This window comes from Amblyraja radiata, chromosome 3, assembly GCF_010909765.2.
Source record: "Amblyraja radiata isolate CabotCenter1 chromosome 3, sAmbRad1.1.pri, whole genome shotgun sequence".
NCBI classification, from domain to species: Eukaryota; Metazoa; Chordata; class Chondrichthyes; order Rajiformes; family Rajidae; genus Amblyraja; species Amblyraja radiata.
Window position 1 is genome coordinate 111,953,303 of NC_045958.1, and position 26,826 is coordinate 111,980,128.

Consider the following 26,826-nt stretch of genomic DNA (forward strand, 5'->3'; position numbering starts at 1 on the left):
TGCTGGTCAGCAGGGATTTAGTGAACTGAAGTGCTCATTCCCATGCTGTATGTCTTTGAGACGTTCAAAGGGGGAATTTAGGCTTTTCATTACTTAGAAAAAGAGTTTTGTGACATGAACTAATCAGAATAATACTGCAAACAAAATAGTTAGTGCCACTCTTTTCGTAACACTCTTCCTTAAAATAATTGCTTTGGAATAAACATTTATTATACAAACTCAAATGGAACCAATAAATATATTTTTTAATCAAATGTTGAATATTATCAGAGGATTAATGCAAAGTTTATGAAAATCACAAACTAACAATCAATAATTGCTGTAATAAAAGGGGCTTCTGTTTACTGGGCAATGGAGAAGAAATAACGAGTCAATTTGTATTGCTCTCTTGCAGGGAAACAGGAAAAACCGTCAAATGCAAATAAAATGTCAGTCCCTTCACAAATAGTAAAGATATGCAAAACAGACTCAGATTCAACTTTCATGAACAGAAACAGACCAGACTGGAGTCCTTAGAATACTCAACACAACAAAAAAGCCAACTGCACCTTTCAAATGTTATTACGAATTATACAAAGGAGAGGTTAGGCTGATTTTCCTTGGGAGAAGGGGACTGAGGACAACCTGAAAAAATATATATATATAAGAGGCATAGATAAAGTTGGGAGCCAGAATCTTTTCCTGTGTTAAGAGTATCAGAAACAAAACAGCATAGGATCTTTGCTCCAGTTCAGATTCAGATTCAACTTTAATTGTCATTGTCAGTGTACAATACAGAGACAACGAAATGCAGTTAGCATCTCCCTGGAGAGCGACATAGAATATGATTTCAATAAATAAATCTATTTACATGCATACAGTCATGGTGTTTTTCCTGTGGGAGGAGTGTCCGGGGGGGGGGGGGGTGATTGACAGTCACCGAGGTACAGTGTTGAGTAGTGTGACAGCCGCAGGGAAGAAGCTGTTCCTGGACCTGCTGGTCCAGCAACAGAGAGACCTGTAGCGCCTCCCGGATGGTAGGAGGGTAAACAGTCCATGGTTGGGGTGAGAGCAGTCCTTGGCGATGCTGAGCGCCCTTCGCAGACAACGCTTGCTTTGGACAGACTCAATGGAGGGGAGCGAGGAACCGGTGATGCGTTGGGCAATTTTCACCACCCTCTGCAGTGCTTTCCGGTCGGAGACAGAGCAGTTGCCATACCATACTGTGATACAGTTGGTAAGGATGCTCTCGATGGTGCAGCGGTGGAAGTTCACCAGAATCTGAGGAGACAGATGGACCTTCTTCAGTCTCCTCAGGAAGAAGAGACGCTGATGAACCTTCTTGACCAGAGTTGAGGTATTGTGGGTCCAAGAGAGGTCATCGGAGATGTTGACCCCCAGGAACCTGAAGCTGGAAACACGTTCCACCTCCGTCCCGTTGATGTGGATGGGGGTGTGCGTGCCGCCCCTAGACTTCCTGAAGTCTACAATGAGCTCCTTGGTCTTCTTGGAGTTAAGGGCCAGGTTGTTGTCAGCGCACCATGCTGCTAGGAGCTGGACATCCTCCCTATAGGCCGACTCATCGTTGTTGCTGATGAGGCCAATCACCGTTGATTACACTGCTCACTTGGTATTGGTGCGAAATATGGTTCACGTCATAATTGTACAAGATTTGTAATTTTAATAAAATCACATGTGGTTAAAGTGCACATTGTCAGATTTTAATAAAGGCCATTTTCATACATTTTGGTTTCGCCATGTAGAAATTACAGCTGTGTTTAAACATAGTCTCTCTTCCTCCCCCCCCCCCATATTTCAGGGCACCATAATGTTTGGGACACATGGCTTCACAGGTGTTTGTAATTGCTCAGGTGTGTTTCATTGCATCCTTAATGCAGGTATAAGAGAGCTTTCAGCACCTAGTCTTTCCTCCAGTCTTTCCATCACCTTTGGAAACTTTTATTGCTGTTTATCTACATGAGGACCAAAGTTGTGCCAATGAAAGTCAAAGAAGTCATTATGAAACTGAGAAACAAGAATAAAACTGTTAGAGACATCAGCCAAACCTTAGGCTTACCAAAATCAACTGTTTGGAACGTCATTAAGAAGAATGAGAGCACGGGTGAGCTTACTAATCGCAAAGGACTGGCAGGCCAAGGAAGACCTCCACAGCTGATGACAGAAGAATTCCCTCTAACAAAGAAAAATCCCCAAACACCTGTCCGACAGATCAGATACCCTTTTCAGGAGTCAGGTGTGGATTTGTCAATGACCACTGCCTGCAGAAGATTTCATGAACAGAAATACAGAGGCTACACTTCGAGATGCAAACCACTGGTTTGCTGCAAAAATAGGATGGCCAGGTTACAGTTTGCCAAGAAGTAGTTAAAAGAGCAACCAGAGTTCTGGAAAAAGGTCTTGTGGACAGATGAGACGAAGATTAACTTATATCAGAGTGATGGCAAGAGCAAAGGAGAGAAGAAACTGCCCAAGATCCAAAGCATACCACCTCATCTGTGAAACATGATGGCCTGGGCATGTATGGCTGCTGAAGGTACTGGCTCGCTTATCTTCATTCATGATACAACTGCTGATGGTAGTAGCATAATGAATTCTGAAGTGTATAGACACATCGTATCTGCTCAAGTTCAAACAAATGCCTCAAAACTCATTGCCTGGCAGTTCATTCTACAGCAAGTCATTGATCCCAAACATATTGCAAAAGCAACAAAGGCGTTTTTCAAAGCTTAAAAAATGGTCAACTCTTGAGTGGCCAAGTCAATAACCCGATCTGAACCCAATTGAGCATGCCTTATATTCTGAAGAGAAAACTGAAGGGAAATAGCCCCCAAAACAAGCATAAGCTAAAGATGGCTGCAATATAGGCCTGGCAGAGCATCATCAGTGAAGACACCCAGCAACTGGTGATGTCCATGAATCGCAGACTTCAATCAGTCATTGCATGCAAAGGATATGCAACAAAATACTAAACATGACTACTTTCATTTACATGACATTGCTGTGTTCCAAACATTATGGTGGCCTGAAATGGGGGGACTATGTATAAACACTGCTCTAATTTCTACATGGTGAAACCAAAATGTATAAAAATGGCCTTTATTAAAACCTGACAATATGCACTTTAACCACATGTGATTTATTCTATTACAAATTTCAAATTGTGGAGTACAGAGGCAAATAAATAAATGATGGGTCTTTGTCCCAAACATTATGGAGGGCACTGTGTATGTTGCAGGTTCTAAGTTTGCTCATTCCGTACATCTGTCTGGTTTTAGGCCCACAATAGTAGTCAAATATTCTCTTTCATTTTCATGGTTTTACATTGTTTATGTCTTTCACTCTTCATTTAAAATATCATGTCCGATAACTGAATATTGTGGGTTTCACAACAAACATCTATTATTCTCAGATTACTCTCCTATGCATCATTGTCCTTCTGACTCTCCTCTCCTCCAAATTGCATTGAACTTGGAGAGTGGTACCATCCTTCTGCCCAGACAAGATTGAGTTAAGCTGTTGTCTCTTACCTTTATCTGCTGACGTCTCAGCATGGCCAGCTCTCTCATATCTCTGAACGGCTGCAGTAGATATTGATAGAGTTCTGTGATTGCTTCAGACATAGCAGCACAAGCATCATCTTCTTCTTGGTACAGTTCTAACAGTTCCACCATAGCATCTGTAATCTTGTGTTTCTCCAGCAGCTACATGCAAATCAAAATTTGTTTTACAACTTGAATTTTGCAGTCCAATTCAATTCTCAAATATACTTTGTTTATTGTCCGACTCTGAAAACTCTAGGGTTAATATAAAATATTCAAAAATATATCTCAATCTAAAAAATGGTAGCTATTATGCCCACAACATAATGTTCCATTACAAACTTTTATTTTGTATGCCAATGTCAATCGCATTATTTGTGGCTGACTTTGCTTGGCATGATGTAGATTTATCAGGGCGTCAGCTTAACCAGACTGTATGTTAAGGTGAAACAACACATCGTTGATTCAGGATTTAGTACCAGATTTAGCGGAAGTGAATACATCATGTAAGACACAAAGGAAAAGGATAACAAATAAGAAGACATTTATTAAATTTACAGCGGAACTGAATAATATTGTCATGAAATAAAGCAGGGCCATGTTTAAAAATTGTGACTAAAATATTATCAAATTTAAGATTTGACTTGAATATTTGAAAAAAACAAATAAATAAACAGGGTGAGTAATTTCAACTAGAATCATGTCTCAAGTGGAGGATAATCAATAATGCAGAGAGTGGAATCAAGTGTCCTTATATTTGCATGCTCAAAATATTTCAAACCAGCTATTATGAGTTACTTCAATGACGTGGATAAGCAGCAATAATTCCCAGAGACCATATCAAACCAGTTTGCTAAACTGGCTTCTATTAAGGACAAATCCTTTGTTAACGTTAACTTCAGAAGGCATTGCCTTTAGCATACTTCTACCTCTAATTAAGTGAATAACTTAAATGATCCTTATATTATTTCATAATCTCTCTATAAACCACCGTATGAACACCTCGCTCAGTTTCTCACTCCAGATAATCCAAGCATATAGTTAATAAGAGCAACTCCTACATAGGTTCATTTGGAATATCAATCAACATATGGCTCCCGTTCAATAATTATCATGTAATTCTACTCCATCTCTCTATTCACATAGCTCAATGCTCCCACATCTGCCTGAGACAAAATTACTGTCTTTGCTAGTCTATTCTGTGCTACTTTTGCAGATGCCTTTTGATAGTTGTTTCTGTGCAGAATACAGCACAATTAGAAGAAGTGCAATACCATTGTTCATATATTTATTGTAATATAGGTCTTAAATTACAGCACACGCATGACATGTACTGCCATGGAGCAGTGCAATGGAAACAAATTATGCAAGTAGGAGTAAACTAAAACTACACCAAGAAGTGCTTTCTCCCCACCCAATGCAAGCCACAAATGCTAGTTGTGACACTGGATACCAGACTGAAACAAACATACAAAATAAAATGCTAAGTAAAGGCCCTGTCCCACTTTCCCAAGTTACTCACAAATTCTCCCGAGTTTTCTCCTTGATTCAAACTCGGAGATGCCAGCCGTAGGTACTCGGGGCTATTTTTTTTACTCGTGGACATTTTTCAACATGCTAAAAAAACGTCCCGACTTACCTGATGCCCCGAGTACCTACGGCTGGCATTAAGAGCCGCTACGAAATATCTACGGACTCCTATGGCCTCGCTACGGACATTCTCCGAGTTTGAATCAAGGGGGAAGCTTGGGAGAATTCGTGAGTAACTCGGGAAAGTGGTACAGGGCCATAAGGCATTGAATTAAATAGCATTCATATGCTGAGAATGAAGGAAGATGTGAACTGAAAAAGGAGATCGAGTTAAAATTCAGGTCAAATAAAGTGATTTTCCTAAAAAAAAAAAAATCATAAATCTTCTTCATTGGTGAAAAAGTGATTATGGCCCATACTTGTAACTCCAGATATACCAGTAGATATTCCTCAATGCCACTGTAGTGAATTCTGTCAATGCTGAACAGAATGAATTTGTTTCCTGCGCACTGCTCTTCTTGGAGCACTGCAGGAGAACAAGGACCCTTATCCCCAACTCAATCCATTTTCACATTCCCTCCTCAACTCTTCCCTACCCCAAAAATATCCCAAATCAATAAACCGATGCTCCCCCTTCCCCCACCTGAAATATCCACGTCCAACTTTCACCACCACAAATAAACAGCCAGTCTGATCCCTCCTCCCTCAGGCAAGCAGTGCAATGCCCCTCCCTTCAAACATACCAGCAGTCAATGCCATGGCCTCTCAGAACATTCAAAACTATCTGCTAAGCCATGCCCCTCAGACAAATGGTCAATCTGATTTGCTCCCATCACTTTCCAGATTAACTTACAGTCCTATATCACCATCTTTCAAACCAAGTGCCAATCTGATTGCCACCTCCCAAGGCATCAGTCTGAAAGGTCCCGACCCGAAACATCACCCATTCCTTCTCTCCAGAGATGCTGCCTGAGTTACTCCAGCATTTTGTATCCACCTTCGATTTAAACCAGCATCTACAGTTCTTTCCTACACAAGGTAATCCACTTATTAGAAACAAGTAACTGTACATGCTGGATTACCAAAAAAAGTGCCACAAAACTGCTGGGGCAACTCAGCGATCAAGCAGAATCTCTGGAGAACGTGGATAGGTAATGTTTTGGGTCCCGATCCAAAACATCATCCATCCATGTTCTTCAGACAGCTGCTTGACCCGCTGAGTTACTCCAGCACTTTGCGTTTCCTTTTTAATCCAATTACCACCTCACTTCTGTTTGTCCCTCATCCAGAACCCTGTCACAATGGTACATTTTGATGCTGAAAACATTTAACCTCAGAGTCCAAGAACTCATGGACAGAATATTTAGCAGAAACCAAAGAACAATTTGTGCAGATGCTTTGTTTTTTCTTTTAACTAAATGCCAAAACATGATGCTCCTTGTACATGAGATACGCCACTGTTTTGTGCAATTTTTCTAGTTTATATGTAGCTTAATTTGCAAAACATACCCCTTGTGGTTCCTTTATGGCCTATGCACATTGCTGCAATCAAAGCTCACTGATTGGCCTTGAAATGGACAGGGCAACTGCAGAAGGGCAGTTAATCACTACAGAGGGTCTGGAAATATACCTAGGCCAGATTGAGTGAGGATAGACACAAAATGGTGCAGCACTTCAGCGGGACAGCATCTCTGAAGAGAAGGAATAGGTGAAGTTTCGGGTTTTGACCCTTCTTCAGACTAGTCAGGGGAAAGCAAAACAAGAGGTATAGACAGAGATATAGAACAAAAGAATGAAAAATAAGCAAAAGTAACGATAATAAACAGGCCATTGTTAGCTGTTTGCTAGGTGAGATTGGGAACCTGGTGTGACTTGGGTGGGGGAAGAATGGAGAGAGAGGGAGTGCAGGGATTACTTGAAGTTAGAGAAATCAATATTCATATCCCTGGGTTGTAAGCTGCCCAATGGAAATATAAGACACTTCAATTTTCTCCAATTTGCATTTGGCATCACTCTGACAATGGAGGAGGCCTAGGACAGAAAGGTCAGTGTGGGAAGAGGAATTAAAGTGTTTAGCAACCAGGAGATTAGGTAGGTCCAAGCAGACTGAGAAAATGTGATCAGCGAAATGATCGCCCAGTCTACGTTTGGTAAATTAACCAATTAATCTTGTTGGGCCAATGTAAATTGAGTGTTGGCTCAGAAGGATTTTCTGATGTTTGTCAAAGAGTGCTAAGGGATAATTTCGGATCAGTCAAGTGAGTGCTTAGCAGGTCTTCATAAATGCATTGAAATTTATGACACAGCAATAGGGTATTCAGCCTATTGTGCCCATGCTTGCTAAAAATGCACAAAGCTGAGCCCATTCCCCAGCTCTTGATCCGCACCATGGTAATGTACAACTCCAAACGCTTATACCAGTTCTTTTCCAGCATGGCTTAGACTGCGGTCTCCTGACACCACTGTTTGATGAATGAAATAATTTCTCAATTTTCTAGTAATCCTTCCACCAAATAACTTTAATCCCCTAAAATTAATGAACCCTATACTAAAGGGGGAAAAAAAAACATCCTTTCTGTTAACTTTGCCTATCTTTCATTATTTTATATTATTAAATCTCCCCTCAATCTCCCTTGATCCAAAGTCATAGAAAACCACAGCTGAATTGGTTTCTCTTCATGACTATAATTCTCCAGTTATGGGAACATCCCAATAAATCTCCTGTATTCTCCTTCTAGTACTGTCATGTCCAGTGGTGAAGTATAATGACCTGAACGGTAAGCTGAGGCCTGACTAGTGTATTATCCAAAGGTCTAAGGTTATCATTGGTTTATGACTGCTGCCTTTGTAAGAATTAGTTTTCAGATTAAAGCCATCTTGTCTTTTTCCAAATGGGCCAGATGTTTGTACTTAGCATGTGTGGTTGATAACTTGTCTGTCTCTAAGCTATTTAAATTGTCATACATCATTCTTTGCTTGTAGGTCAGTGACTTTGTTTGTTAGTAACGTGGGAGAATAAAATAAGTTTAGTGTAAATGGCTGCTTTTAGGTCAACGCAGACTCAGTTGTTCAAAGGGTCTGTTTCCAGGCTGATGAACTAAAATGACATGCTGATGACTCGATAAATTGAAACATTCACTGCAATATTGTTGCTGCTACACTCATCTAAGGCCTCTCTTATTCACTGGGACTTTGAAAATATACTTTACCATTTAATATTGTAATAATTAACTGTGAGTTCTATTTAACAGGTGATAATTGCAAGTGAATAATTAATCAATAGGTGCATTGAATGGGGAATAACTTGAAAACATCAATATGGTACAATGAGACAAGAGTAGTACATTTCTTGGGACAACAAGGTGATCCATGCATTAAAAAAGCAGTCTAAGACTATTTGATAAGTTTGGACTTAAGAATAATAATACTGAGGATAGGAAGGCCAGGTTGGCAATTTGAAGGCAGTATATAAAAATGAGATAACAAGATAAAAGGTAACAAAGTTGATATTGATAACAGATTAAAACGTTTGAAATCCGAAAAGACCAGAATAAGATTAAAATGGCATGTTTTTGTTTCATCATATTAGAGAGCAAAAGGAAGAAGTCAGAAGATTCACTTTGGATAAAGCATTCAGTGTTTGAATGCATAAAGTTAAAAGTAGGAAAGATTTGATTACTATGTGAAAGAAAGAACTGCAGATGCTGCATTAAACCTAAGGTTTGACTAATATTGCATTGAGTGTATGGAAGCCCTGGTTGCTCTGCAAAAAATAAATAAGCACTGTGATAGGGTTAATAGATACACATTATCTAGTGCACCACTGATACAAATCAAATGATACCTTTAATGCCAAACATCTAAAATTATCTACAGCAATGGAAGAGCTATGAACTATCCTTCAAGGTTAGAGATTCTACAGCCAAGCATACTATTAAAGGGGAACAAAGTGAACCCACCAGAATTTCTGTCATCCATCATGAAGATTAGAGAAGTGGCACTTGAAGAATAAGAACAACATTTCTCCTGCTCCTGACAAAGGAGAGGCCACTGTAATTAATTCCCTGTATTAAAAGGCTTGGGTGCACCGAAGGAATGTGATATGAGTCACAGGAATTTACAAGGGGAAAAAGCGATTACTTCCTATTCCAGTTCTTAGTTTATATCTTTGTACGCTGCAGAACTTCACGTTTATCCAATTACTTTTTAAACGCGATTAGAGTTTCTGCATCCACTACCTTTATAACAGTGACTTTCAGACTAATAATGTCCCTCAGAGCAAAAATCTACTTCTTCTACTGATTACCAGATTATTGACCTCCCTGCTAGGGGAAATGTTTAACATAGAAACATAGAAAATAGGAGCAGGAGTAGGCCATTCGGTCCTTCGAGCCTGCACCGCCATTCAATATGATCATGGCTGATCATCCAACTCAGTATCCTGTACCTGCCTTCTCTCCATACCCCCTGATCCCTTTAGCCACAAGGGCCACATCTAACTCTCTCTTAAATATAGCCAATGAACTGGCCTCAACTACCTTCTGTGGCAGAGAATTCCAGAGATAGGACTCATCTCAGTCCTAAATGGCCTACCCCTTATTCTTAAACTGTGACCCCTGGTTCTGGACTCCCCCAACATCAGGGCCATTTTTCCTGCATCTACCCTGTCCAATCCTCTTAAGGATTTTATATGTTTGTTTAAGATTCCCTCTCATCCTTTTAAATTCCAACAAATACAAGCCCAGTTGACCCATTCGTTCATCATATGTCAGTCCTGCCATCCCGGGAATTAACCACGTAAACCTACGCTGCGCTTCCTCAATTACAAGAATGTCCTTACTCAAATTAGGAGACCAAAATTGCACACTATACTCCAGGTGTGGTCTCACCAGGGCCCTGAACAACTGCAGTAGGACCTCCTTGTTCCTAAACTCAAATCATCTTGCAATGAAGACCAACATGCCATTAGCTTTCTTCACTGCCTGCTGTACCTGCATGCTTACTTTCAGTGACTTTCAGTACAAGCACACCCAGGTCTCGTTGCACCTCCCCTTCTTCTACTCTGACTTTAATTCACATAATAATCTGCCTTCCTGTGGATAACCAATGTGGATAATCTCACTTTTATCCACATTATACTGCATCTGCCATGCTTCTCACCCAATCTATCCAAGTCACCCTGCAGCCTCATAGCATCCTCCTCGCAACTCACACTGCCTCCCAGCTTTGTGACATCCGCAAAGTTGGAGATGTTACATTTAATTCCCTTGTTTAAATCGTGAATATATATTGTCAACAACTGGTGTCCCAGCACTGAGCCTTGTGGCACCCCACTAGTCACTGCTTGCCATTCTGAAAAGGGCCCGTTAATTCCTACTCTTTGCTTCCTGTCTGCCAACCAGTTCTCTATCCATGTCAATATCCTACCCAAATACCACATGCTCTAATTTTGCACCCAAATCTCGTATGTGGGAACTTGCCAAAGGCTTTTTGAAAGTCCAGATACACCACATCCACTGGCTCTCCCTTATGCATTCTATTTGTTACACCCTCAAAATATTCCAGATTAGTCAAGCATGATTTCCCCATCATAAATCTTTGACTGATCCCGTCACTGATTTCCAAATGCACTGCTATAACATCTTTAATAATCGACTCCAGCATATTCCCCACTACCGATGTAAGGCTAACTGGTCCATAATTCCTCGTTTTCTCTCCCCATCCTTTCTTAAAAAGTCAGGTTACATTGGCTACCCTCCAGTCCACGGGAACTGATCCAGAGTCAAGAGAACATTGGAAAATAATCACCAATGCACCCACGATTTTTAGGGCCACCTCCTTGAGTACTCTGGATGCAGACCATCAGGCCCTGGGGATTTATCTGCCTTCAGTCCCAACAGTTTACCTAACACCATTTCCTAACTAATGTGGATTCCCCTCAGTTCCTCCCTCCCACTAGATCCTTGGTCCCCTAGTATTTCTGGGAGTTTGTTTGTGTCTTCCATAGTGAAGACAGACACAAAGTGCTAATTTAACTGTTATGCCATTTCCTTGTTTCCCATTATAAATTCACCTGTCTCTGACTGTAAGGGACCTACATTAGTCTTCACTAATCTTTTCCTTTTTACATACCTAAAGAAACATTTACTTCTCTACATAGACTTTTGTATTGTAAATTACTAACCACATAATAATGTAGTAATTGTCCATAAGTTTGCTACCCTGCCGACCAGCAATCATCGTTTACAAGTTGAAAACGTCATATTACCATATCTATATACTTCTGAAAAATTAATGGTCCCAAATCATTCCCTGTAGAATTGGGAAGGGATTTTTAGGATCCAGTGCCAGGTCATATCCAAATGCTGAAGTAACAGCAGGACAGGCAGCATTTCTGAAGAGAAGGAATGGGTGACGTTTCAGGTCGAGACCCTTCTTCAGACTAAGAGTCAGGGGAGAGTGAAACTAGAGATATGGAAGCATACAAAGAGCATGTAAAGTGTAAAAAGGACAAATCAAAGCAGATGATGATCAAGGAAATGTACAATGGTTCGGCTTTGGTGAGTAATTTGCAGGTTAACATTAAGCTGATGGTATACATTGATTAACATTAATGAGATGCTGCTATAGATCATTTAATCCTATATCGTTTAATCACACTGTGTCAGTGGTAAATTGGACAAATATTAATTGCTGGTATTGGGTCCAATGACACAATTTAAACAGATAATTATTTTTTGAATTTTGCTGGCCTCCAGTTCTCCACTATTCAACAGCTATGTTGATGGTCAAGAGACTTAAACGAATCAGGTAAAGCAATCCCGTTGTTTCCATAGCCAGTTTATAATTGGTATGGTTCAGCTTCTAATGATATAATTATTGAGAAGTTCATGAAAGCTGATAGTATCTGGTTTTCCTAAATGGCATTTGCTAGCGCCTTGCACAGAAAGAATGCTATTTATCATTTCTCAATAATGTTTTAGATTTCATCAGGATACTGCTGTAGGTTGCTAGGGCATTGCAAGAATTGAGAATCAAGTTGAAATCTGCACAATTGACAAAACAAACCGAATTCTAGACTAATGATAGAGATACGTTGTTAATAAAATAAATGAAGATAGTCAGACCACAGGCATGTCCAGCAGTTGTTGTCCCGGGGGATGTCGAGACTAGCCTTCATTTTTCTTTAGGCTTAACCTTGGAATGGTTTTCTCTTGGACCTACCCATCTCCCATCGCTTTTGATAGAATTCTTTTAATTTAGTTGTATTTAATTATATTTAGTGTCCTCTATATTTTTATTGTAGTATTTGGGCAAATCACACAAGCTAACACGCCTGTTAACTCTTAAAAACAAAATAAATAACTAGAAGGTTTTATATCTATGATTTGTCAGTTCAAAAATGAAGGAAAATTATTGAAGGATAAATGTAATAAAACCAATGAGAGTTGTTTCGTACTACTTAAATGAAAAAAAAACTGAAAATACTTTTACTTCCAATAGGTTTTTACAAACATATTACAGTTAACATGCTGTTTCTACTCAATTGCATAATGTTAAGCAGAATAGCAAAAGCTTATTGTACAGGAATTAAGATTGACTTAATTTAACAGTGGACTGACTCATGGTTAAGTTTAATTTTAACAATATATTCTACACTCTTGCGTAAACTGTTATAAGAGGTAGCTTTTCCTATCCCAACTTTTTTTAAATTTGTGCTGACAAAAGCCAGGCATACGAGTCAGAAATCTGAAGTTATGGTAGCAGTATTTAGAGCTTCAGAACAATAATGAAAAGCTCACTATAACCAAACCTACAGATGCTTTTAAATAGAAATTTATGTCAACAACTGACAACCTACAACTAATTCTTCGTTATTGCTAGAAAATTGATGTCCAAATTTAGAAAAATGAAAATGCTCAAAATCGGAAGAAAAACAATAATAGCCTTTTTAGTATTAGGATTATATTATTCAGCTACATTATAGCATTTAAAAGCTATCGACTTAAATCTAACAAAAATAAAAAAACAGTGCTTTAGAATTTTAGAAATTACATCAAACAAGCAAATATGTGGCACACATATTTAATTTGTTTTGTTTTCAATTTTGATGGAAAGTTATTAATATTTCCTCATCCATTAATTTCCTTTTAAATGCTGAAGAGTTTATTTTAAATAAGATTAATTTTATTTTATGAATACTTTTATTAATGATATCCTGACTGACATACCACCCCACCAATGTAGCAAAAAAAAAAGGTAAATTTCAAATTGCTCCTTTTAGAACTTGCCTGCACACCAAGTAGCTATTGTGATTCCTACACTACAATGGTTCTATTTTCATCTGCTGTAAACATTTGGGGTGTTCCATTACGGAAATGAATGCTGTTGTACAATTGCAAATCATTCATTCCTTATGCAGCTAAATAACTTTTAATCCTAAATTTACTTTTGTTAACAACGGCATTGGAAACCTGCATATATTTTGTTTTCAAATTTCCAGTGTAAAAAATCCTCATCACCAATTTTTCTTCTTTGTTTTATTTATGATGCCAAAGTGTTTGGGAGGTTGTTATAAACCTTTGCAGCAACAAAGCTCAGTTAATAATACTTTCGGAACTTGAAGATGCAAGTCAAATTCCAATTCCTTGAGCATAAAATTCTAGGGTGGCGACTATAATTTCAATATTGATTTAAGTAGTAAATGAACACCAGTGCAGTAGTAAGCTCCACACTATCAAATATGCCATCTTTAGACGGACAAGGCAATGTAAGAAATTAGAACTGCAGAAGTCTTCCGGCCCTTTATGCCTGCTCACATATATCACTGCTGGTCTTCTACCTCAGCACTATTTTCCCGCTGTACCCATATTCCTTGATTCCTTTAATATTCAAAAAGCTACCCATATCTTTTTTGAATTAATCAAAAGACAGAGTGGCCTCAGCAGAAAATTCCTAAGATTCACAACCTGCTGTTGCAACTGGGAGCAAAATGCACTTTAAAATTTCTCAATAGTGCTTTTTCTCAGTTGGTATATAGATTGATGATGAATACACATCAAATCCATTCAAGCAACAAGTACAGGCAAATCAGAAGACATGCAAACCCGCATTTATTCTACCAAAAATGGCTGGCCATAGAAATTAAAAGCAATCTAGGTTAGGAAATAATTCTGACTGCATGGCAGGTTGAACATGACTTTTTATTAAGTTTTATAGTATTCAAAAATATAAACTTTAGCCTTAATCTAATAAGTATAAACCAAACACAATCAACACAATGGGACAGTGAAATTATTTAGTTTGTAAAGAATTGAGATGCAAAGTTCAGGATTTGAGATGCCTTGATTTTTGAAGGATCTTCTAAAACATTAACTTGTTTTCTCCTTTCTCAGATGCAGCCTAACTTGCTGAATGTTTTGTGTTTTTATATTATCAGATTTCTGATAAAAATCCAAATTTCACAGATGGCAATAACAGCTGGTTTTACTTGTCAATACCAGCATCGGGCTATTCTACAATGATATAGCTTGTGTTTGCAGAAGTGCTTGACAAGTAAGTAGATCACATTTCTTACTTCAGAAGTCACCAGGTGGTGGGGAGATAGAGTCAAAAACAATGAAATGCAACGGTTTCAGTGTTCCAGAACAAGTCAAGTTTAATGTCATATGCACTAGGACAGGTACAAGTGAAACTCTTGTTTTCAGCAGCATCCCAAGTATATAGACTCAGATACAAACAACACTTTAAGTATAATATAGGATTAATTCAGATAACTACAAAAAGGATTAAGTGTATTGTTAATTTGGTATTGCAAGTAAATCAATTTCTTAAATGCTAGGTCCACTGCCATGTCCTACTTCAGCTAGAAACGACTGACTCCCACAGCAACCTTGACTACACCCCTCCTCCCACCCTGCCTCTTGCAAGGTCGGTATCCATTATTTCACCATAACCACTGCATCTGCACCCGAGATGAGGCTTTCCACCCCCAGGACATCAGAAATTTATTCTTTCTGCAATCAATATGGCGTGTGCCTTCCCCCCCCCCCCACCTCCCCCCCCCCCCCCCCCCCCCCCCACTGCTGTGCATGGAGCCCCGATCCCTCTTCTCCTATGTCCAGCAGTTCTGCTCTCTCGCTCTCTGATGGAAAAAAGATTGTTCCCCTGGTCATGGAAACATAGAAAATAGGTGCAAGAGGAGACCATTTGGCCCTTCGAGCCAGCACCATCATTTATCGTGATCATGGCAGATCACCCACAATAAGTAACCTGTGCCTGCCTTTTCCCCATATCCCTTAGAAAAACATAGAAACATAGAAAATAGGTGCAGGAGTAGGCCATTCGGCCCTTCGAGCCTATGATCATGGCTGATCATCCAACTCAGTATCCTGTATCTGCCTTCTGTTCATACCCCCTGATCCCTTTAGCCACAAGGGCCACATCTAACTCCCTCTTAAATATAGCCAAATGAACTGGCCTCAACTACCTTCTGTGGCAGAGAATTCCAGAGATTCACCACTCTCTGTGTGAAAAATGTTTTCCTCATCTCGGTCCTAAAAGATTTCCCCCTTATCCTTAAACTGTGACCCCTTGTTCTGGACTTCCCCAACATCGGGAACAATCTTCCTGCATCTAGCCTGTCCAACCCCTTAGGAATTTTGTAAGTTTCTGTAAGATCCCCCCTCAATCTTCTAAATTCTAGCGAGTACAAACCAAGTCTATCCAGTCTTTCTTCATATGAAAGTCCTGACATCCCAGGAATCAGTCTGGTGAACCTTCTCTGTACTCCCTCTATGGTAAGAATGTCTTCCCTCAGATTAGGAGACCAAAACTGTACGCAATACTCCAGGTATGGTCTCACCAAGACCCTGTACAACTGCAGTAGAACCTCCCTGCTCCTATACTCAAATCCTTTTGCTATGAATGCTAACATACCATTCGCCTTCTTCACTGCCTGCTGCACCTGCATGCCTACTTTTAATGACTGGTATACCGTGACACCCAGGTCTCGTTGCATCTCCCCTTTTCCTAATCGGCCACCATTCAGATAATAGTCTACTTTCCTGTTTTTGCCACCAAAGTGGATAACCTCACATTTATCCACATTATACTGCATCTGCCATGCATTTGCCCACTCGCCCAGCCTATCCAAGTCACCTTGCAGCCTCCTAGCATCCTCCTCACAGCTAACACTGCCCCCCAGCTTCGTGTCATCTGCAAACTTGGAGATGTTGCAATCAATTCCCTCGTCCAAATCATTAATATATATCGTAAATAGCTGGGATCCCAGCACTGAGCCTTGCGGTAGCCCACTAGTCACTGCCTGCCATTGTGAAAAGGACCCGTTTACTCCTACTCTTTGCTCCCTGTCTGCCAGCCAGTTCTCTATCCTCTATCTCTTGAGTTAGCTAGCCCCTAGAGCTCTATCTAACTCTCTTAAATTCATCCACTGAATTGTCCTCCGCTGCCTTCTGTGGTAGATAATTCCACAAATTCACAACTCTCTGGGTGAAAACGTTTTTTCTCATCTCAGTTTTAAATGGCCTTCCTTTATTCTTAGACTGTGGCCCCTGGTTCTGGACTCCAACATTGGGAACATTTTTCCTGCATCTAGCTTGTCCAGTCCTTTTATAATTTTATATGTTTCTATAAGATCACCTCTCATTTTTTAAGATGGCGGCGCTGGCTTAACAGCTGCGGCCCACCTGCAGTCCGTCTGTTTTTTCTTTCGTTTTGTTCATTGTCATGTTTTAGTTAATTTTGTTTTATTAAGTTGTGTATGTGTGGGTGGGGTGGGAGAAACATGTTTTGGTCTCTTCCTTCGGGGGATGCGACTTTTTCTTCGGTCGTATTCCCCGTCTCCGTCTGCACCGAGGCCTAATGGCGGAGCTGGCGGCATCGGAGCTGTAGCAGCAACAGCAGCAGCAGCGGGGACCTGACTCGGCACCGAAGCTGTAGCGGCGGCGGCAGCAGCAGCGGAGACCTGACTCGGCGCCGAAACTGTAGCGGCGGCAGCAGCAGCAGCGGAGACCCGGCTCGGCCCTGGAGCTGTAGCAGCAACAGCAGCAGCAGCGGAGACCTGACTCGGCCCCGAAGCTGTAGCGGCGGCAGCAGCAGCAGCGGAGACCCGGCTCGGCCCTGGAGTTGTAGCAGCGGCAGCGGCAGCAGCGGAGACCTGACTCGGCCCCGAAGCTGTAGCGGCGGCAGCAGCAGCAGCGGAGACCCGGCTCGGCCCTGGAGCTGTAGCAGCGGCAGCGGCAGCAGCGGGGACCTGACTCGGCCCCGAAGCTGTGGTGGCGGCGGCGGCAGCGGCGGAGACCCGGCTCGGCACAGAAGCTGTGGCGGCGGCAGCAGCAGCAGCGGCGGAGACCCGACTCGGCCCTGGAGTTGTGGCGGAGGCAGCAACCACCCGCGGAGTTTGAACCGTCGCCTCGGCGCAGAGGGAGAACAAAGGGGGAAGAGACAGAGACTTTAAGATTTTGCCTTCCACCACAGTGAGGAGGTGTTTGGTGAACTCACTGTGGTGGATGTTAAATTTGTGTTGATTGTGTGTTTTTGCCATTTTTTAAATTATATGTATGACTGCAGGGAAACAAAATTTCGTTCAGACCGAAAGGTCTGAATGACAATAAAACGAATCTAATCTAATCTAATCTAATCATCCTTCTAAATTCCAGTGAATACAAGCCCACTCTTTCCAATCTTTCCGCTTCTGGCAGTCCCGCCATACCGGGGATTAACCTCGTAAACCTACGCTGCACTGCTTCAATAGCAAGTTCAAGTTCAAGTGAGTTTATTGTCATGTGTCCCTGTATAGGACAATAAAATTCTTGCTTTGCACACAGAAAATAGTAGGCATTTACTACAAAACAGATAAATGTGTCCATATACCATGATATAAATATGTACACACATTAATAAATAAACTGGTAAAGTGCAAATAACAGAAAGTGGTTATTAATAATCAGAGTTTTGTCCGAGCCAGGTTTAATAGCCTGATGGCTGTGGGGAAGTAGTTATTCCTGAACCTGGTTGTTGCAGTCTTCAGGCTCCTGTACCTTCTACCTGAAGGTAGCAGGGAGATGAGTGTGTGGCCAGGATGGTGTGGGTCTTTGATGATACTGCCAGCCTTTTTGAGGCAGCGACTGCGATAAATCCCCTCGATGGAAGGAAGGTCAGAGCCGATGATGGACTGGGCAGTGTTTACTACTTTTTGTAGTCTTTTCCTCTCCAGGGCGCTCAAATTGCCGAACCAAGCCACGATGCAACCGGTCAGTATGCTCTCGACTGTGCACCTGTAGAAGTTAGAGAGAGTCTTCCTTGACAATCCGACTCTCCGTAATCTTCTCAGGAAGTAGAGGCGCTGATGAGCTTTCTTGATAATTGCGTTAGTGTTCTCGGACCAGGAAAGATCTTCAGAGATGTGCACGCCCAGGAATTTGAAGTTCTTGACCCTTTCAACCATCGACCCGTTGATATAAATGGGACTGTGGGTCCCCCTCCTACTCCTTCCAAAGTCCACAATCAGTTCCTTGGTTTTGCTGGTGTTGAGGGCCAGGTTATTGCGCTGGCACCATATGGACAGTTGCTCGATCTCTCTTCTGTATTCTGATTCATCCCCATCAGTGATACGCCCCACAATAGTGGTGTCGTCAGCGAACTTGATAATGGAGTTCCCACTGTGGTTCGCTACACAGTCATGGGTATAGAGTGAGTACAGCAGGGGGCTGAGCACGCAGCCTTGAGGTGCTCCCGTGCTGAGTGTTATCGAAGCTGACACATTTCCACCAATACGAACAGACTGTGGTCTGTGGATGAGGAAGTCGAGGATCCAGTTGCAGAGGGATGCGCAGAGACCCAGTTCTGCGAGTTTGGTAACCAGTTTGGAGGGGATGATTGTGTTAAATGCCGAGCTGTAATCAATGAATAACAGCCTGGCACAAATGAGTTTTTGTTGTCCAAGTGGTCCAGTGCGGAGTGGAGGGCCAGCGAGATCGCATCCACCGTTGATCTGTTGTGGCGGTACGCGAACTGCAGTGGGTCCAGGTTTTTGTCGAGGTAGGAGTTGATTTGCTCCATGACCAACCTCTCAAAGCACTTCATCACCACCGGCGTTAGTGACACTGGTCGATAGTCATTGAGGCACGTCACCTTACTCTTCTTGGGCACCAGTATAATTGATGCCCTTTTAAAGCAGGTGGGGACCTCGGACCTCAGAAGTGTGAGGTTGAAAATGTCCGTAAAAACTCCCGCCAGTTGGTCCGCACAGGTTTTTAGAACACGACCGGGTATACCATCAGGACCAGGTGCTTTTCGGGGGTTCACCCCTCTGAAGGATTTCCTGACATCGGCCTCTGTGACTGAGACTGAAATGCCATCACAGCGAATGGGGGATCGGGAAGGCACATCAGTATTCTCCCTGTCAAAGCGTGCGTAAAACGCATTGAGCTCGTCAGGGAGTGATGGTACACCGACATTCGAGCTGCCTCCTGGTTTTGCCTTGTAGGAGGTGATTGCATTCAGGCCCTGCCACAGCTGCCGAACATCTGTCTCGTCCTCCAGTTTGGAGCAGAAGTCCCTTTTGGCCTTTTTGATGGCCTTACCAAGGTTGTATCTGGTCTTCATGTAGGCCACTGTATCATTGGAGGTGAATGCCCTGTGTCTGGACTTCAGGAGAGTGCGGGTCTCAAAGTTCATCCAAGGTTTCTGATTGGGAAACACTCGGAAGGTTTTTGTTGGGATGCAGTCCTCCACACATTTCTTCATGAAGTCTGTAATGACTGTGGCATATTCGTTCAAGTCCGTTGCCGAGTCCTTGAACATTGCCCAGTCTACAGACTCCAAACAGTCCTGGAGTTGTTCTTCTGCCCCCCCCCCCCGACCAGCTCTGTACTGTCCTCACTTCTGGGTTAGGATGTCCATCCTCAAATAAGGAGACCAAAACTCCAGACGTGGTCTCGATCGAAACGTCACCCATTCCTTCTCTCCAGAGATGCTGCCTCATCCGCTGAGTTACTCCAGCATTTTGTGTCTACGTCCGACACCCAGCTCTCGATGCACTTCCCTTTTCCTAATCTGACAGCATTGAGATAATAATCTGCCTCCTTATTCTTGCTGCCAAAGTGGATAACCTCACATTTATCTACATTATACTGCATCTACCATGCATCTGCACTCAAACTGTCCAGGTCAACCAGGTGCAACCTCCGAGCATCCTCTTCACAGTTCACACTGCCACCCAGCTTTGTGTCATCTGCAAATTTGCTAGTGTTACTTTGAATCCTATCATCTAAACCATTAATATATATTGTAAGTAGTTGCAGGCCCCAGCACCGAGCCTTGCGCACTCCACTCGCCACTATCTGCCATTCTGAGATGGACCCGTTTATTCTTACTCTTTGTTTCCTGTCTGCCAACCAATTCTCTATCCATGTCAATATCATGTGCTCTAATTTTGTGCACTAATCTCCTGTGTGGAACCTTATTAAAGGCTTTCTGAAAGTCCAGAAACACTACATCCACTGGCTCTCCTTCATCCATTTTACTTGTGACATCCTCAAAAAATTCCAGAAAATTAGTCAAGCAGGATTTCCCCATGCTGACTTGGACCAATCCTGTTACTTATATCCAAATGCACTGTTATTACTTCTTTAAAGGGGTCAAGGAAAGAGCGTTCACTTTTTGGCCCTGTTTCAACCAATCTTTCCACCACCACGCACAAGAAGCGACAAGGCACACACCACTGTATGCAGATGCCGAGAAGTGTGTTCAGCTCTGGCTGAACAACTTCTAATCTTGTGTGTGGATTCGATAAGAAGAAGACTTCTTTAATAATTGACTCCAGCATCTTGCCCACCACCGATGTCAGGCTAACTGGTCTATAATTCCCCGTTTTCTCTCTCGCTCCTTTCTTGAAAAATGGGTTAACTTTAGCTACCCTCCAATCCACAGGAACTGATCCTGAATCTATAGAACACTGGAAAATGATCACCGATGCGTCCACGATTTCTAGAGCCACCTCCTTGAGTAATCAATCAATCAATCAATCAAATCAATCAGTTTTATTCATCAAAAGAATTTGCCAGCAGCGGTACAATAATAATAATAATAATAAATTTTATTTATGGGCGCCTTTCAAGAGTCTCAAGGACACCTTACAAAAATTTAGCAAGTAGAGGAAAAACATGTAAGCGGAATGAAATAAATAGTAGACATGACTAGTACACAAATTAAAGACAGAATTCAATTCAAAACACAATATGAGGCAATTCAAGCACAGATGAAAAGGGAGGGGGACGTGGGGCTAAGGATAGGCAGAGGTGAAGAGATGGGTCTTGAGGCGGGACTGGAAGATGGTGAGGGACACGGAATTGCGGATCAGTTGGGGGAGGGAGTTCCAGAGCCTGGGAGCTGCCCTGGAGAAGGCTCTGTACCCAATGAAAAAGAACACACTAAAACATAACAAAAATTTAACACAAACATCCACCACAGCATTCATCACTGTGGTGGAAGGAACAAAAATTGGCCAGTCCTCCTCCATTTTTCCCCGTGGTCGGGACGTCAACCCTCCGCAGCCGCCGCTGTGGGGCATCCAGATGAGTAGACAAGATAAAAAGTCCAGGTAAGTCCAGAATCGGCGTTTCACTACCGGAGACCGGCTTCAGGTTGGTGTAGGCTGCAGGCCGGTGGTCGAAGATTTAATATTCCCGCCGCGCTGCAGCCAGAAGCACCGCAGACCGCAGGGCCGACGGTCGAAGCTCCCCTCCAGGGATCCCCGGCGAGGGACCCCGTTCCTGATGGTAAGGCCCCGCCGCGCCCGTGGGCCGGCGGTTGGAACTTCTTCTTCTCCCGGGTCCCCAACAAGGGATCCCAGGCTGAGGACGCCATGCCAGCTGGAGCTCTGCAGACTGCGGCTTCTGGCTGCCGCAGGCCAACGAACGGAGCGCTCCCCTCTGGCGAGGGCTCACCTGCTCCGTGACCATGAGTCCACGCTGCGCCCCCTGCTGAAGCCCCGGGTGCGTCTCCGGTAAAGGCCGCCCGATCCTCGATGTTAGGCCACGGGGGAGGCGACACCACCCCCCACACCACCCCCCACACAAGACACACAGAGAAACATTAAAAACATACAAAGTAGAAAAAACGGACATGCTGCTGGCAGGGTTGCCGGCTTGCAGCGCCCCCACTGACCCTGGGATGCAGACCATCAGCCCCTAAGGATTTATCAGCCTTCAGTCCCATCAGTCTACCCAATACTATTTCTCGCCTAATGCAAATTTATTTCAGTTCCTCTGTCTCCCTCGATCCTCCATCCTCTAGAACCATCTGGGAGATTGTTTATGTTTTCCTTAGTGAAGACAGAACCAAAGTACCTGTTCAACTGTTCTGCCATTTCCTTGTTCCCCATAATAATCTCACCTGTTTCTGCCTTCAAGGGACCCACATTTGTCTTTACTAATCTTTTTCTCTTAACATACCTAAAGAAGCTTTTACTATCCTTCTTTATATTCTTGGCCAGCTTAGCCTCATACTTCATCTTTTCACCCCTTAGTGCCCTTTTTGTTACCTTCTGTTGTCCTTTGAAAGTTTCCCAATCCTCTGGCTTCCCGCTACTCTTTGCTATGTTATACACCTTTTCTTTTAGTTTTATTCCATCCATAACTTCCCTTGTCAGCCACGGTTGCCCTTTAGAATCTTTCTTCCTCTTTGGAATGAAATGATCCTGCATCTTCTGGATTTTGCCCAGAAATTCCTGCCATTGCTATTCCATCGTCATTCCTGCTAGGAACCTTTTCTAGTCGACCTTGGCCAGGTACTCTCTCATGCCTTCCTAGTCCCCTTTGTTCAACTGCATCACTGACACTTCTGACTTAACCTTCTCCCTCTCAAATTGCAGATTAAAACTTATTTATGGTCACTACTTCCTAGCGGTTCCTTTACCTTGAGTTCCTTTATTAAATCTCATTCATTACACATCCCTCAATCCAGAATTGCCTTTTCTCTGGTAGGCTCCAGTACAAGCTGCTCTAAGAATCCATCTCGGAGGCACACTACAAACTCCCTTTCCTGGGGTCCAGAACCAACCTGATTTTCCCAATCTACCTGCATATTGAAATCTCCCATAACCACAGTGGCATTATCGCCAATAACCACAGTGGATACATGCCAATTTTAACTTCTGCTGCAACCTATACCCTATATCCAGGCTACTGTTTGGGGGCCTGTAGATAACTCCCATTAGTGTCTTCTTACCATTACAATTCCTCAATTCTATCCACAGCGACTCTACATCGTCAGTCCCTATGTCACCCCTCGCAAGGGACTGAATTTCATCCATCACCAACAGAGCTACCTGCCTGTCCTTTCTATAGGACGTATAACCCTGAATATTCAGTTCCAAGTCCCGATCCTCCTGTAGCCATGTCTTTGTAATCCCCACAATGTCATGCCTACCAATCTCTAACTGAGCCTCAAGCTCATCCACTTTACTTCTTATACCGTGCATTCATATATTATACTTTTAATCCATTACTCACCTCACCTTTCACATCGATTCCTATTTCACTTGGCCGTAGTCTCCTATCCCTGCGTGAGCTTTCTGCCCCATTAATTCTGGTCCTTACCTTTCACTCCACCAGCCTCTGCAACCAACACCTTATTATCCGATATTAATGCCACCTTCAATATGATCCCACCACCAATCACATCTTCCCATCCGCATGCCTTTCCATTTTCTGGAGAGACCGTTGCCTTTGTAAATCATTGTTTCACCCATTCCTTCGAACCCAACCCTCCCCCCTCCTCAGACACTTTTCCCTGCAACCGCAGGAGATGTAACACCTGTCCCTACACCTGCTCTCTCAGTTCCATCCAGGAAACCCCAGTTGTCTTCCAGATGAGTCAGAGATCACATACATCTCTTCCTACCTTGTCTATTGCATTTGGTGCTCCTGATGTGTCCGCCTTTACATCGGCAAGATCAAGCGTAGACAAGATCACCATTTCGCCAAACCATTGTGCTCTGTCCTCCAAAGCCGAGAGAAGCGTCTGATTGTTAACCATTTAAACGTCCCTTCCCATACCGACCTTTCTGTCCTTGGCCTCCTCGAGTGTGGCAAGCCCAAAATGGAGGAACCATACCTCAGATTTTGCTTGGGGAGTGTACAACCAATGCTGAATTCTCCAATTTCAAGTGCTCTCTCTCTTCCCCTATATATCCCATCTCCCCAACCCCTCCCCCCCCCCCCACCTCAGTGTGCATGCATTTTTCCGACCCATCTGCCAGCACCCCAGCCACAACTGTCCCTTTTCTCCTTGCCCATATCTCATTCTCGAATCTCATATTTTCATAAAAAAAGGGAATGCTGTTCCATATTTGTTTATATTATTAATCCAACCATTAAAGTGGGCATAATTAATTTGGTAACCAATAAATCATGTCATTACAAACAATAATTTATGTCATTACAAGAAAATTAATTTTTGTCATATAAAAATATCAACGTCTCACCTCGTGTAACCGTTTTTTCGCTCTCTGCAGTACCTCTTCGTATCCTTTTTGCCTCAGTTCACTCAAACTCTCATAATACTCATCTGGGTTGTCATTTTCAGTAAACAAGAGATGAGAGAGGATTTTCCATCCACAAATATCCAGAGCATGGCTAAGATAAACTTGAAGCTGGTAGCAAAGCACGTCCATCTCTTCATCAATCAATTCAGAGGCTCCAAACAGCACTGACCACATCCCAGAAGGCTCTTCAGGAAATATCGGTAAACAAGGCTCCAACTCTGAATTGACAGCACAAAGTTGTTGATGGATAGATCTCAAATCCTGGAAGGAGAACAGTCCAGCCCAACTGCTGTCATCCAGGTCCATAACATCTTTATCTTGATCCCGGTCCACTTGATCAGAATCTTGAGTAAGGGTAGGGTCTACCACTTTGCCATCTTCCAAAGGGATCTCAGAAACCTCTGGACTCTTGGTTCCAGTTTCTCCTGGAGGTGGACTCCTGCTGCTGGTCCCTCCTCGAGATGGTCTTCTGGCCCCAACCACTTTCCGAGATGGACTCTTGACCCTAGCAGAGGATCTAACCGGACTCTTGACCAAGACGTCCTGTGGCACCTGGACCTCCTCTTCTCCTCTTGCACCATGGTCCCGGGCCCCGATTTTCTTCCTCTGCACCGTCCTGTTGTGACACGTAATGGCAAACTTTCCTTCCACTTCATTCCAGGCCACGATGAAAACAAACCTGTGTTTTACCTTCTCGTCGAAGGCGTTGGGTCGGACGGCCACCCAGTCGGACTCCAAGTTGTCCTCCGCGGCGAACGACATCGTCTACTCCGTCCGATGGCTGGAGAACAAGGCAGCACGATCCTCATCCGTTACAAGTTGGGAGCTGGACCAGCCATCTTGGTCGAAAGGGTTGCGCCGCCACCACCACCTCCGTCTTCTTCTTCTTCTTCTCCTCCCTGCAGCTCAGAGTGCTCCACCATCCAGAGCCATCGGTGGACGGCCGTGGCGCTACTCGGCGGCGGTAAGTTGTTGTTGTTGCTGCCGCTCTCCAGAAAGATCTCCGAGACAATGCGGGACTCTTCGCATCACGTGTCAGCGTCTGTTTACAAACCGTCGCGTCAGCCGCGTGCCGTTGGAACCCCCTCCTCCCCCCCCCCCCCCACTCTCTCTATGACGATGACGACAGCGGCTCCGGGACCCCGCGCTCACTTCCCCCCCTCCCCCTCCCCCCACCCTCCCGGATCCTCGTCCGCGCGCCGCGGTTCTCGATTCAACTCCCAACCGCCGCCGCCGCCGCGAGCGCACGCAATGTTGTTCTCCTCAGCTGCCCGTTGACGTCAGCGCGTATAGGGTGACGTGTCGCCGTGGCTCCGACCGCTGGTGGGAGGGAAAGGGGGGGGGGGGAGAGAGAAGGATGCAGGTGAGTGACAATGTAACAGTGAGAGGGAGAGGGATGGATGGAGGGAGGGAGTGAGTGATGGAGGAGGGAATGATGGATGGAGGGAGGGAGTTATGGAGGGAGGGAATGATGGATGGAGGGAGTGAGTTATGGAGGGAGGGAAGCTGGATGGCTGGAGGGAAGGGTGAGTTATGGGAGAGAGGGAAGAGTGCGTGACCGGGAGCGGGGAATGGATGGCTGCGAGGGGTGAGTTATGGAGGGAGGGAGGGAGTGACGGTGAGAAGGAATGATGGAGAGAGTGAGTGACGGAGAGAGGGAATGATGGAGGGAGGGAGTTATGGAGGGAGGGAATGATGGGTGCAGGGAGTGACGGAGAGGGAATGATGGAGGGAGGGCGTGACGGAGAGAGGGAATGATGGATGGAGGGAGTGAGCTATGGAGGGAGGGAGGCAGTTATGGATGGAGGGAGGGAGTTACGGATGGATGGATGAGGTGATTGATGGAGGGAGCAGGAGGATGGAGGGTGGGGGGAGAAGAGGGGAGGGGAGAGGATGAGGTGTGGGGACTGGGAGGGAAAAGGAATGATGGACGGAAGGAGGAGGGATGGAAGAGGGTGGGAGGAAAGCGAGGGAGGGTGAGACGGTGGAAGGGAAGAGGGAGGGGAAGAGGAGGAGGGAAAAGGGGGTGTGAGGAGGGTGGGAAGAGGAGGAGGAGGGAGGGCGGAAGAGGGGAAGGGTGGGAGGAAAGCAGGGAGTGATGGAGGAGGAGGCGGCTTAACCAAGGCTTAGGTTTGTTCAAGAGAAGTGAATGCCAATCCAGTCAGAGAAGGCAGGGATGTGTAAATA

At 43.7% G+C, this 26,826-nt stretch overlaps 1 protein-coding gene across 2 annotated transcripts in view; it reads right to left on the reverse strand.

The window, feature by feature from the left end:
* The window catches only part of jmy (junction mediating and regulatory protein, p53 cofactor), a 128,698-nt gene that overhangs the window by 80,441 nt on the left and 21,431 nt on the right, over positions 1–26,826 (reverse strand). Inside the window, exons 3-4 of one of the 2 annotated variants that reach the window (XM_033018597.1) lie at positions 24,580–25,620; positions 3,528–3,701 (exon numbers count right to left, since the gene is read on the reverse strand). In XM_033018597.1, the coding sequence (XP_032874488.1) occupies positions 3,528–3,701; positions 24,580–25,401 (996 nt within the window). In that variant the 5' untranslated portion in view covers positions 25,402–25,620. Of the gene's footprint in view, positions 1–3,527; positions 3,702–24,579; positions 25,779–26,826 lie in introns of those variants that run through there. The other variant, XM_033018596.1, reaches the window with a different exon arrangement.